This window comes from Artibeus jamaicensis, unplaced genomic scaffold (assembly GCF_021234435.1).
Source record: "Artibeus jamaicensis isolate MK-2021 breed Jamaican fruit bat unplaced genomic scaffold, CSHL_Jam_final contig_233, whole genome shotgun sequence".
NCBI classification, from domain to species: domain Eukaryota; kingdom Metazoa; phylum Chordata; class Mammalia; order Chiroptera; family Phyllostomidae; genus Artibeus; species Artibeus jamaicensis.
Window position 1 is genome coordinate 69,979,487 of NW_026521486.1, and position 12,994 is coordinate 69,992,480.

Here is a 12,994-nt window from a genome sequence, read left to right on the forward strand (position 1 = left end):
CCCCTTTACAACTTTTCTCAAGTCAGTTTGAATTAGCTAAATATAAACAAAGTAATAACATATTATGATGGGTTCCTAAATAAGCAATAATTGGTAAATTATACATCAACCCTCAGAAGAAAAAAAACAGATTTCAATAAAGCAAATATTTTTGGACACATGAGCATATTCTGAAGAATAGCTTGATGAACTATTCGACATAAGGCTGGGGTCTCTGTTGAGTTTTAAAAAAAGAGAGAGAGAGTGAATGTGAGATCACGCACACCCTGCCTGGTGTAACTCAATTGGTTGGAGCGTCTTCCCATAACCAAAAGGTTGCATGCAGATTCGATCCCCAGTCCGGGCACATACCTAGGTAGCAATTTCAATCCCTGGTCTGAGTGCATAAAACCCCAGTCCAGGCACATACTGGAAGCAACCAATTGATGTTTCTCTCTCACACTGATCACTGATGTTTCTCTCTTTCCTCTCCTCTCTCTAGAAACAATAAAAAAATGTTTTCAGGTGAGGATTTAAAAAGAGAGAAAGAGAGAAAATCCAACCCCAGGTGCAGATAGCTGTAAAACACTGCTTACAATTTGCCAGCCACCCTCATATCCAAAGGGCACAAAGGACTCCAGAGCAGTCCCTCAGTTTGAGATATATATATATATATATATATATATATATATATATATATATATATTTAAAGATTTTATGTATTCATTTTTAGAGAGGGGAAGGGAAGAAGAAAGAGAAGGAGAGGGACATCAATGTGTGGTTGTCTCTTTCAGGCTCCCAACTGGGGACCTGGCCTACAACCCAGGCATGTGCCCTGACTGGGAATCAAACTGGCAACCCTTTGGTTCACAGGCCGGTGCTCAATCCACTGAGTTACACCAGCCAGGGCAAAAAATATATTTTATATCACAGCCTAGTATCCATATACATACATATAGAAATGAACCAAAGCTTCATAAGGCAATCCTTACCACATGATACATTCACTTTTAAAAGATTCATTATATCCATTAAATTGCCTTCTGAATTCACTAATGGATTTCAACACACAGTTTGAAAACAAAAGCAGATATTCTGCCCTGACCAGTGTGGCTCAGCTGACTGGGAGTCATCCCACAAAGCAAAAAGTCTCCAGTTCAACTCTGGTCAGGGCACATGCCTGACTTTTAGTTTTGGTCCTTGGTCACAGCACCCACAAGAGGCAACCACACATCGATGTTTCTCTCCCTCTCTTTATCCCTCCCTTTCTGTCTCTCTAAAAATAAATATCACGTAAAAAAACAAAAACAAACACACTGCTCTTGGGGCATGGCAGCAGCAACAAACAGGGAAGTTGGCACATCCACAGCTTTCATTTAAAAAGAAATTTAAGCAACTCAACTCTATAGGTGCACGGCCACTACCACTGCACAGAGCAGGCATTCTGAATCTTGGAGTTCACAGATGAGTGTCAGACAGTCCAAGAAATCCCTACAATTTGAAAGGTATGTGAATTTTCAAAGTACACTATTACCCACAAAATTATAAACAACTGGATTAGAAGAATAAAGTTTATCTAGGCTGTTTAAAATACCAAAGGAACCAAAATAATCAATTATGCTAGCCAGTGCATTAAAAATAACCACCAGCACACACACAGTTACTTAATGGTATAAACAAGAGCAAAATCTCAAAGAAATATATAAAATATGCATACGTGTTCATTCAGTGCTTTCTGTGCCAATGGCCAGCACTCTTTCAAGTAAGTGTCTCTGTATTTTGGGAACAAAGTTGTGAAACTGCTCTTCTCCAAGAGTCCTCTGGGATTTTCCTCTTTGGAAAAAGCTGGTCCCTTCCCATCATCAGGGACAGCAAGGAGTTCTTATTCATCTACAGGAAAAAAATGTACACATCAGATTTTAACCTACTTTTGGACATTTATATGCATGCATTTACAAGCTTCCAATACTCTCCTTGCATTTCCTCTTCCTATGCTTTTTAGATTAGTCAACAGACAATAGGCCTCAATCATTATCATCAACACACTGTATTAAAACTACTTGGTCACATTTCAGTTGTTTCAAAAACAAAGTTCAATAAGGGCATGGACCCCCCCGCCCTCAGATCCACACTAAGTAGCGCATGCCTCATTGTGAGTACTCAAGTAAAGTAACTTCCACCCCACTATACTACGCTGAATTAAAGATGTAAATACCATTTTGTTTACAAGACGATTTTAAATATAAGGGGCCTTTCAAATTTCACTGAAGTAAAGCCTGAGAGTGTGTGTGTATATATGCACATATACTTGCATGTGTGTGCACGTGCATACAAAGACGTTTATAGCAGCATTGTTTATAATAGCAAACGATGGAAACAAATGTCCACCAATGCAAATGTCCACCATTGGTAGAATAATATATAAATTAGCACACATTCATACAAGGGAACATCATATAGTAGTGAAAAGAATAAACTACAGCTTCAAGTACTGCCCTGATTAAACAGCAAAAACAAAGTTAAATCTAAGGAGCAAGACAGAGAACCATTCTTACACTCCTATCTTGTTCATATAAAATTCAAAAACAGGCAAAATTAAACAGCGTTGTGCATAGGTAGTAGAAATTACACAGAAAAAGAACAGCATGATCAACATGATTTTGAACGGTTACCGCATGTTTCAGAATGAAAAAGAGTATGATGATTGGAGAGGTGCTTGTAGGAAACTTCTGGGGTTCGGTAATGCTCTTCATTTTGCTCAATGGTCTGAGCGCTCCTTTCTCCTGTGTTTTTTTTTCTTTAAGTTGTATATATACTTTGCTATGTACGTTCACAATAAAACAACAAAACACCTTTAATAACTTTCTAATGCCTATAAGGATGAGAGTTCAAGGTTTTTAACATTTACAATAAGAACGGTTGCTGAGGCCTGCGGCTATTTCTCTAGCCTCTCTTCCCGTGATTCATATAGAAGAAAATGGATAAAAACAGCATAAAACAAAACAAGACAGCAATTTAAAGCGGGGCAGTCTGAATAGTAGGAATTGTGTCGTCTGACATTTTACCTATGTGACAAACAGGAATAATGACAAATGCTCCAAAATTTTCCCACGAATGCAGAAACTAGCATTCAGGACCTGCCAGACCATCTCCTCCTCGTCACTGAATCTGTCTTCCTCATTATCAGCGTTCACTCAAATACACAGCGACCTTCTCCTCCTACCGCATCTCTCATTAGCTCAGGATATCTAAGGACTTCCAGCCACTGCCGCGAGTCTTAACGCTCCCAACGCCTTCTGCAATACCTTAACCTTCATCATTGTCAAAAGACGAATTCCGCAACCCCTTCCCATTAGGGTACTTAAGCAAAAGCGATTAGTTAGGAACACGTGACCAACACCACATCCGCCGGACCGTTTCGCAGTCCGGGCCAATAACACTAAAAACCAGCTATTACAGCTACTCAACTTCAAACACCGTAAACTCAGACTTCGGTTCTCACACAACGTTACCCCGCTTCTCCAACTTCGGCTTCTCCTTACAAAATTCACTTTTCCCAGCTAAGTGTGGGGACCGGCTCTGTAAGGAGGACGCAACCTTCAAATCGCTTCCGGTGTTACCGGAAATGGAACGGTTCTTAAATCCTTCCGTCTAATGCTTCCGTACTCTAGATAACTTCTGCAGAACTCAGATGAGGAGACTTGAGCAGGGTGGGTGCAAGCGTATAAAGGAATCCGCGGATTTGCCCAAACTACAGCACTGTCGTTACGTCGCCAGTGGAGAGTCAGAGACTTCTTTTCCAGGATGCACTGCAACCAGGGAGTTTGCATGCTGGGAATTGTCATTTACCACAGTGGGAGGTGGGAGACAGGTTTTGTCCAGGCAGTCTGACCTAGTACCTCTGTTGCAAGAAGGGTTGAGTTTTCAGCCTCATAGCTTTTGCACTTGAGCGGCACCAGAAACCCTTCTCTGGCCAGGACCCACCCTGAAGATTTTGGACTTTCCAAGACTCCATAATCATGTGAATACAATATTTGTTGTTTCTCTGGAGAACACGGACTAATGTAGCAATTTATACTAGGGCACATTCATATGGCTGATAAACATCTCAGTCGCATTACTGTCAGAAAAGCATGTAGTTATAACAATACCAAGTTTCACCTATCATATTGGCAAAAAATAATAAAAATATTTTTTAATGATAATCTGCTGGAGGAAAGAGTTCTCTCATACGGGCTGGTGGGAATGTAAATTGTTACTGCCTTCTTGCAAAGCAATAAATCACTATAAAGTATATACATAGTTTTCCACAATATTTTCGTTCCTGGGAAACTGTCAACTAGAAACAAAACGCTGTTCTATTAGGGCACATGTATGAATGTTCTGGTTATTGTCTTGTGTAGAAGCAGTTCAGTGGTACCTTGGAGCCACACTAAGTAGTTTAGTATTTACTCATTGTATTTACAGGCTTGGTCAAATTTCTTACCCACCCTGGTTCAGTTTCCTAAAATGGAGAGAATAGTCTCAACTCTGGCTAAAAGTATAAAGTGCTAAAAAAAAAAAAAAAAAAAAGAAATTGCAGTGCATATGGAACACAATAGGTGTTAGATGTTTATTTCTAGTGGCAAAAAATAACATCTTGACTATTAATTAGACATATAGTTAAGTAAATTGATGTTACCTTCATGATTGTGAGATATTATGCAGCCATTCATAACAATTAATTAAATGTATGGAGAGATTACCCAGAGGCATTGAGTGATAAAAGCCAGATATGGAAAGATGGGATAATTATATACATAATTAGAGTTAAATAATTATATATGTATAATATAATTATCTAAACACAAAAAAAATCCCATTTTTATAAAGGGATTCAATTCATTCAATAAGTATTTATTGAACATCTATAATATTTCAGGCACTGTTCTAAATACTTGACCATGTTCTATGTTCTGGACACAGTATTAATTATATATAATTATTGTTTTCCTTTACACATTCCTAATGTGATATATATGAATATATGTGTATATTACACAATGAAAAATGATTTGGAAGGATATACATTAAGCTTTAAAGGCTGGATATCTTAGGGGTACAAGTGATTAGAAAAGAAAGAGAAAACAGTGAGAAAGACTCAGCACAGTAGGTATTCATGATAAAATATCAGGCTTATGACCCTGTTTATGTAAAACTGTGTGTGTGTGCCTGCATAGAGAGATCATAAAATGATGGTCATCATATGATGACCATCATAAAATGATGGTCAACACAATGTTGACTGCTACCTCTCAGTATAGAGACGTTTCAGAGGATGACAATTTAAATAACAGTACAGTCAAATCAATCACAATTTATATCATTTCATTTTAACATCCTTCAAAATCTGAATATGAATACTGTACCAGATCTGCAAGGTTATTCCAAGAAATTGCACAATTAACACTAAAAGGGGAAATAAAAATGGCCTTCTCTAAAGACTTTCTTGGCATAAATTTGACCCAGAAAGTTCTCTCCGGGTCACAGCGACAGCAGGCAGACCCATTTTGACTGTGATGTTTCCTCTCTGTGGCCTCTCAAGCTGTCTAGACCCACCTGCAGCCATCCTCCCTCAGATGTGTTTCACCGGCTCCTGCCCTGCTCATTCAGTTTCCCATGCAAAGCAAGTTTGCCTCACAAGTCTCCTTTGGACTTAGAGGCCTTAATTCCCACAAAATTAACCCAAAGGGTATGGGCAGAGAAGTCAGTATGTGGCTTAACACTGATGGGGGATGGAGTTAGGACATTCATTTAATGTTTATTAAAAAGAGCAGAAACACTAGGCAAATAAACATGGATTATTTTTCATTTAATATTTCTATAATCATTTACTGGAATAAAAATGATTTTTCCCAGTAATCTATTTTTAATAAGCAATCAAAAGAAGATTTTTCAAGTATATAGGGTTGAACATGTTTTAAATTTCTTACACACACAGCTGCTTTCTATTCCAGTCAACCTCAGAGAAGGGTTTAAAATCTTAAATCAGCATATATCTATCAACATCAATAACAGTAATTGCTGTGGTTGTAAAAATAAGGCCCTTATAATTCCAAGAGATTGCAAAATAAAATAGCAATCTAGTGACAGTAGTCAAGAAGCAACAACACAATAAAGCAGCCTCATTGTAGACTAATTATGTTAGTAACACATTTTTAGGAAAATACTGTCAACAAAAGTGAAGTGTTCTGCATGAAAGCCTAGGAAATCTGGAAATCTGGGCTACCATGTTTGAGAAACACATTCAGCCAGTCTTGGACTGTTTCCTGCTGTGTAGCACGACGTTCCATGTGTCATCACCATGGTGAGTGGCTGGGATGACATAGCCACATCTTCCTGCAAGGACACCCAGAGCAAACTTTCTGCAGGGGGAGATAGGGTGCATGGCTTTGGCTGCTGACCAGCTGTTTGACCTTGGGTAGGCAGCACTTAACCAGCCTGTCTGATCTGGAATTGTTACATGAGGGATTTGAGTTAGATTACTATTCCTCAAACTTTAGCCAACCTCAGGATCACAGGAGAGGTGGCTCTGTTCTCACTTTATAGTCAGTAGGTCTGGAGTAGGGCCCCAGGATTTGAGGTCCTGACAAAAAAGAACTATCCAACACAGAAATGTCGATACTTATTTCTGTGATTCTACTTCAGAGGGTCAGTAAGTGCTTCCATAAAGGCATTCCATAAAGGCAGAGTTATTTTCCATTCTTTTTAGTTACTTAGGGCAGAACTTGCCTGGGATCAAAAGCCAAAGTTTCCAGTTGGTTTCATTATTATGCTGGGCTCCACCATGGACAGTCCTGCTCAGTGTCCCTCACCTCTGCCTCTGTCATTCTGGAGTTCTGTTGTCTCATGCAACAGAACAATGCAACTGATACATGCAGTTGGTGCTTGGGGTCTGGAGACACTCATTACTGCTTGAATATTAGTCTCTCCAGGCTCCAGGCCTATGAGACATTAATGTAATATTTCATTGAGTTGAATCTAGTTTCTTCTGCTATTTCCTGTTGTCTCATGCAACAGAACAATGCAACTGATACATGCAGTTGGTGCTTGGGGTCTGGAGACACTCATTACTGCTTGAATATTAGTCTCTCCAGGCTCCAGGCCTATGAGACATTAATGTAATATTTCATTGAGTTGAATCTAGTTTCTTCTGCTATTTCCAGGGCAATCTTTCCTCTTTTTCTTCCTGATTGTTCCTATTGATAAACAGCAATTTCAGTTTAATTTTTAGTATTATATTCTTTTCCCAAAAGAGAAGCTGGAACACATGTGTGGTGTTAGGTTTCCCATAGCAACAGAAGGCTTTTTAGTGCATGCATGAATATCCCAGATTTACCAGTGGCATGTGAAATGTATTGATACTGCTGAGAATTATTATCTTGTTCAAATAGAACAAGCCAACTATGGTCTTTTATTTGTTTACATGACACTGGGGGAATAGTTGAGCTTTTCCAGAAAGCAGACTTCTAGTCATTTGTTAAATCTATATGCTTGGCCCATCCTTCAGGGAATAGCAACTGCAGGTGGCCTATGATGAAATGAACTTTTTAAATGCAGTATTTTAAACACATAATGTGTTTATATTTAAACAATTTATTTCATGATGTCACCGTTTCAAAATGGAGACATTGCTTATTCTCTGTTTCCAATTCTGTCATTAAAACGTCTAGCACCCGACACACAGAGAGTTGAAAACTCAGATGTAACCCCACACGTGTGCCTGGGCCACTCAGAAGTGATTTTTGACTCTTTTGGTTTATCAGTCGCTTTACTAATACGATGAACCCGATGGGCCCTTTCCCGAGAAGAGCACAGATATTCGGGTACACATAACATTTTACCCGCAATTTGATGAGATGTTCACACATCTGTCAGGCTCTTTCACAAAACCCTAGGGGGTCAAGCTAAGGACTCCTTCAAGCAGCACAGGGAAGTGTCTCATGCGCCTGGACCTGATCTTATGAGACTTGAGTCCTCTGTTCTTACAGTTCCCTCGGAGAGCAGAGGGGTTGGAGCGGCTCCTTCACCTCGACAAATAAAAACCTGCTTTTTGCAATGAGAATTTTGGTATGACTTAGTACTGCGTATAGGTATACTTCTCAAGATTCCTTTGACTACAAGTTATTGAAACTCAAAGTAACAAAAAAGTAACAAAATTTAGTCTACTGCGTAGCTGGGAGTTGGACCTGGGAGCTCAACAATGTCTAGGGACATTCAAGCTCTTTGTCAATGTCTCTCCTGCCACCCCCATCCATGGGTTGGCTCTGCTTTTCTGTGCTGTCTTCTGAAGCAAAGATGTCTACCGGCAGCTCCAGAATTAAATCCTCAGCAGAAGGAGTTTCTTCCTGAGAGTTCCACCAGAAGTCGCAGGAAGATTCTCAGAGACTAGTCGTGGAGGTGGGTCACACCCATCCACACCACGTGGACTGGGAGTGGGAGGAACGGTTCCGGAGGGAAAAGTGAGAGCTGCTCTCAGAGGAAGGGACCAGACGCAGGTGGGAGGGGCCCCAGCCCGGGATGTGCGGCGCAGTAAGCGCAGCAAGTCAGCCAAGGGATTAATGCATTTTCGTGTTCTGTCACTTCCGTGAACACTGTTTGTGTGGTGACCACACACATGCACACACAATCTTTAAACAAGATAAGTAGGCTTTAAATGTTTCATATATGTTCATACATTATACATTAATAAACTTGCATGTAATCACATAAGTATTTTATATTAGTTGTATATGTATAAAGTATATGAAAGAACCACATTATGGGATACATAGTCAAGCAAACTTATATACATGTATATGCTGTCTGTACTTGTACAGTTTGCTTTCTTTGTGGAATAGTTGTTTTGAAATATGTTCAGGTTAAGTCTTCATAATTCTTCATCCACGATATACGACTTTCTTCATCCATACTTTCTTCATCCATGATAAACAACTTTTGAAGTCTTTGTAAAGATACTGTCTTTCTCTCTCTTTCCGTCTCTCTCTCTCTCCCACTCCCCCCTCACTCTCACCCCTTCTCCCTCTCTCTGTGTCCCTTCCCCCCTCCTCTCTCTTGCACATAGGTAAGCATCTCTCTCAGCTGTCACCCTGGCGGAAGCCAGCTGCCAGGTCTTGAGCAACCCTTTGGAGCGGCCCACAGGGGAAGGAACCGAAGCCTCTTGCCATCAGCCTGCGAGAGAGCTTGGAAGTACGACCTCCACCCAGGCTTTCAGATGACCGCATTTCTGGCGGACTAACATCGAGTAGGACTCCTCAGGTCCAGCCTCCTGAGAGACCCTGGGCCAGAAGCATCCAGCTAAGCTGCCCACGAATTCCCATCCTCAGAAACTATACAAATGTTCATTGTTGCAAACTGATCATTTTTACACAGCAGATGTAAAACAACAATATCAAAGCAAGTCCAAGCATTTATCAAAGCATTTATCAGATTTTGATATGGGCATTGGAAATGAAACTTCTCAGAAAGAATTTTTCCCCTTGATTTTCACCACTAGAGGGCAAAATGGTCACAAAAGATAGTTTTAGTAAAGAATTGAAAGGCTTTCTATTTCCATGGAACTGCAGATGTCAGATATGCAAAAACCCTTGCAGAGCATGTGGTCCAGCTCTGTTAAGTTACAGATGAGGATTCTAACGCCCATAGACTTTAACTGCCTGGTGTGAGGTCACACAGACTGAGGACTAAATGCACACGCTCAGCTGCATTCAATAACATGCACATCCAGTAATCAATCCTGTTGTTCTTTTTAAAAAAAATTACTAGGTATAGCCCTGGCTGGTATAGCTCAGTGGATTGAGCTCAGGTCTGCGAACCAGAGGGTCGTGGTTCAATTCCCAGACAGGGCACATGCCTGGGTTGCAGGCTAGTTCCCAGCAGGGAACTCACGAGAGGCAACCATACATTGATATTTCTCTCCCCCTCTCCTTCCCTTCTTCTCTAAATATAAATAGATAAAATCTTTAAAAAAAGAAAAAATGACTAGATATAGAATAAAGAGAAAAGCCTTTTTAAAATTTGTATTTTAATTAACATATTAGTGTTCTCGTTTTTGATCTTACACTTATTTTTTATCTTATTTATTGGGTCTATTTTATGAAGCACTTACCATACATTATGTGCCATGTGTCTCTTCATTTAATCGGCAAAACAAACTTTTGAGACACACCCATCAATGCATGAGGGCCAGTATCTTGTCCAAGGACATATAGCTAGAGAGACTCAACATGGGTATGAATCTGATATAGGTTAAATGTCATTACAATGATACGGGGAGAACAATTCCATCTTTGACTTTATCAGAAGTTTGGTGCCCCTAGAAATCTTTCAATATATTAAGACACTTAAGTGATTGCCATATAACATTGGAAGAGAAATAAAAAAATAATTTGGCAACTCTCCTTTCACTGAGAGATGTTCCCTCTCTTTCTCTTCTTCTCTCTCTCTCTCTCTCTCTCACACACACACACTTTGTTTCTCCCCTTTGTTTGAACTGACCAGCTGCATGATCTTGGTTAACCTGCCTAGAGCTTCATTTTGTTTTTCCTTTTTTCATTTCTAGGATGAGAATACACCTACCTCCTTCGAACTCTCAACAGGGATGCTGTGATGGTCAATGAACAAGTCTTTATGAATCTACTGGATACTGCGGAACACAGGTGTTTTATAAAGTTGAAGAATCAATATAATGGTAATTAGTAATAATTTAGGAGAGATGGGCAGGTGTCTCGCAGTCGTGACTTGACTGGAGCTGTTGCCACACTAAAGGAATGAAGTGAAGCCAATATGTCAGCAGCATGGAGTTAGGAGCCGGGAGGGTGCGATCTTTGCTGCCTCATGCACTGCTTTGTTCATTACCCCTGCCTGTCACAGGCTGGTACATAGCGGCATCAGTCCCAAGGTGGTCAGGAAGGCAACGTTGAAACAACCACATTAGGCGACATGTAGTCTCCAAAGATGGTCACCACCATGCTCTTCCTCATTGTATATGCATGCCACTCCTCACACTAACAGACTGAACCTATTTCTCCTCTGCCTTGTGTCTGGACTGGCCCAGTGACTTACTTAGACCAAGTAAATATGAGTCTACTAAATCTGGTCAAAACTCTGAGAGGACTGGCGGCCTCTGCTTCCTTTCTCTTGGAAGAGAAAAGCATAAGAAGTGCAGTTACCCTGACGCTGCCTCACTGTGAGGGAGTGCAGACCGGCCATGTGGAGGGAGAGAGACATGCCCGGCCAACTCTGAGATGTTCCAGTCATCACAGCTGACGTTCTGGTCATGAGTCAGTAGAGAAGCGCTCGCTCATGTATTTCAGCTCCAGTAGACACCACGTGGAGAGAAAGATCTGTCGGATCAGACTGCAGAAACAGGAGAATTTTGTGCTGTTAACCCATGATGTTCTCAAGATGTTTGTTGCACAGCAATAGATATTCAAAATGCCTGTCAACATTTAAAATAGAGTCATTTAAAAGATCTCTTGGTGTCCTCTCATTGCTGAATGAAATAGAAGATTCCTTCAGAGAAATAAAATAAGAAAATAGTGTGGTAAACAGAGAGGGTAATTCCTTTTTTAGAGGATGCAGTTTTTTAGCTTCATAAAAGTCCTGCCAAAATAGAGCACTTATTCCTTCACTCACTTATTCATGCTTAATAAATACGGATTGAATTCATTTATTGTCTCTTGTACATTGGGCACAGTTCTAGGCATGGAATACATCACGCCAAGGAGACAGATAAGGTTCCTAATCTCATGGTGCTTGCATCCTGATTAGAGCAGACAAATAGCAACCACAACAAAAGGATTATATCAGCTAACAAAGCAATTGTGAGGGAGGAATGTGCTAAGCATTAGCATAGTCTTTCTAAGGGCCCCATCCCAAAGCATCAGCTGTAAACTAAAGGAAGGAAAACCCCCCCAAAATGTTCCCCCTGAGCTTGTAATACAGTTTAATCATGTGCGACTAATTATCAGTTTCTTGGTATGCATAAACCCTCGCAATTCCTGATGCAGGCAGGAACCTCCCCTTTGGGGCTTTGTGTCTGTAGCTTTGCGAACACGGCGCGGGGTCTCATAAGGAAGGATTTTCCTTCCACCTATGGACCGTGGGAGACGGGGGCGGGGCGATGCGCTAGCAGTGGCGCTATGCTGGCTCAGGCCACGTTCCCTAACACCGTCGGAGACGTGGCCGTTGCTGTGCTTAAAGAAAATGTTTGAATTAGGAAAGAAATAAGGAACCAGATATTTTATAGTCCTAAATTTCTGGAAGCTTCAGGTACTGATTTTCTCATGAATACATGCCATTTTTTTATTAAAAAATTCCAAGTGGAAAAACCACTCTTCTTTCACACACAGTATGTCACTCTGTGATATCATGAGTCTGCTGTCGTGATACATCTCTACCCTTTTAAACTTCCTTCCTTTGCTTCTTTATTTTCTCACACAATGTCTTTCTGATAGTACATGCTTAATAAATACTTGCTGAATGAGCAGAATTGGTTAAAGAGACCAGCATCTGCATTTGAATCTCAGCTCTGCGGTTTATTAGCAGTGTGACCTCAGTCAAGTTTCACATGCCAGGGCATGGTGGCTGCAACAGAAGATAAGCTGACCCCTCCCACCACTAACCAGTTCAGGCATTAGGGAGGGGTGTTAGTATTAAGAGGTGCACCTCATGCTGGAACAGGAAAAGGGAAGCAAGGCGCCTGTGAGCTTCCTGCTCTCCTTGCTCCAGCTGAACCCACTGGACTTGAGATGCCCCTGGTGGTCAGACTAGCACTGCACTTGGAACAGGGAACCCATAGAGCCCCACACCTTTGTCTTTGAGAGTCTCCAGGCATGGGCTCTCCTGTCCCCAGCGGGATTAAGCCGCAGGACCTGTAGAATCCAGAGGGCTGTAAGAGGTACCTCAAAAGTTTGCCCTGTCTTTCTCCTGTGTGCATTGCTTTGGTATGTCTAGTTTATTCCCGGCATCCTCT

The 12,994-nt window shown here is 40.8% G+C and overlaps 1 protein-coding gene across 1 annotated transcript in view; it reads right to left on the reverse strand.

Moving 5' to 3' along the window:
• The window catches only part of KRR1 (KRR1 small subunit processome component homolog), a 29,153-nt gene extending 18,253 nt beyond the window's left edge, over window positions 1-10,900 (reverse strand). Inside the window, 4 exon segments of the mRNA XM_053661442.1 lie at window positions 1,697-1,869; window positions 3,492-3,586; window positions 10,597-10,663; window positions 10,876-10,900. Of these exon segments, the coding sequence (XP_053517417.1) occupies window positions 1,697-1,869; window positions 3,492-3,586; window positions 10,597-10,663; window positions 10,876-10,900 (360 nt within the window).
• Window positions 10,901-12,994: the final 2,094 nt, after the last annotated feature.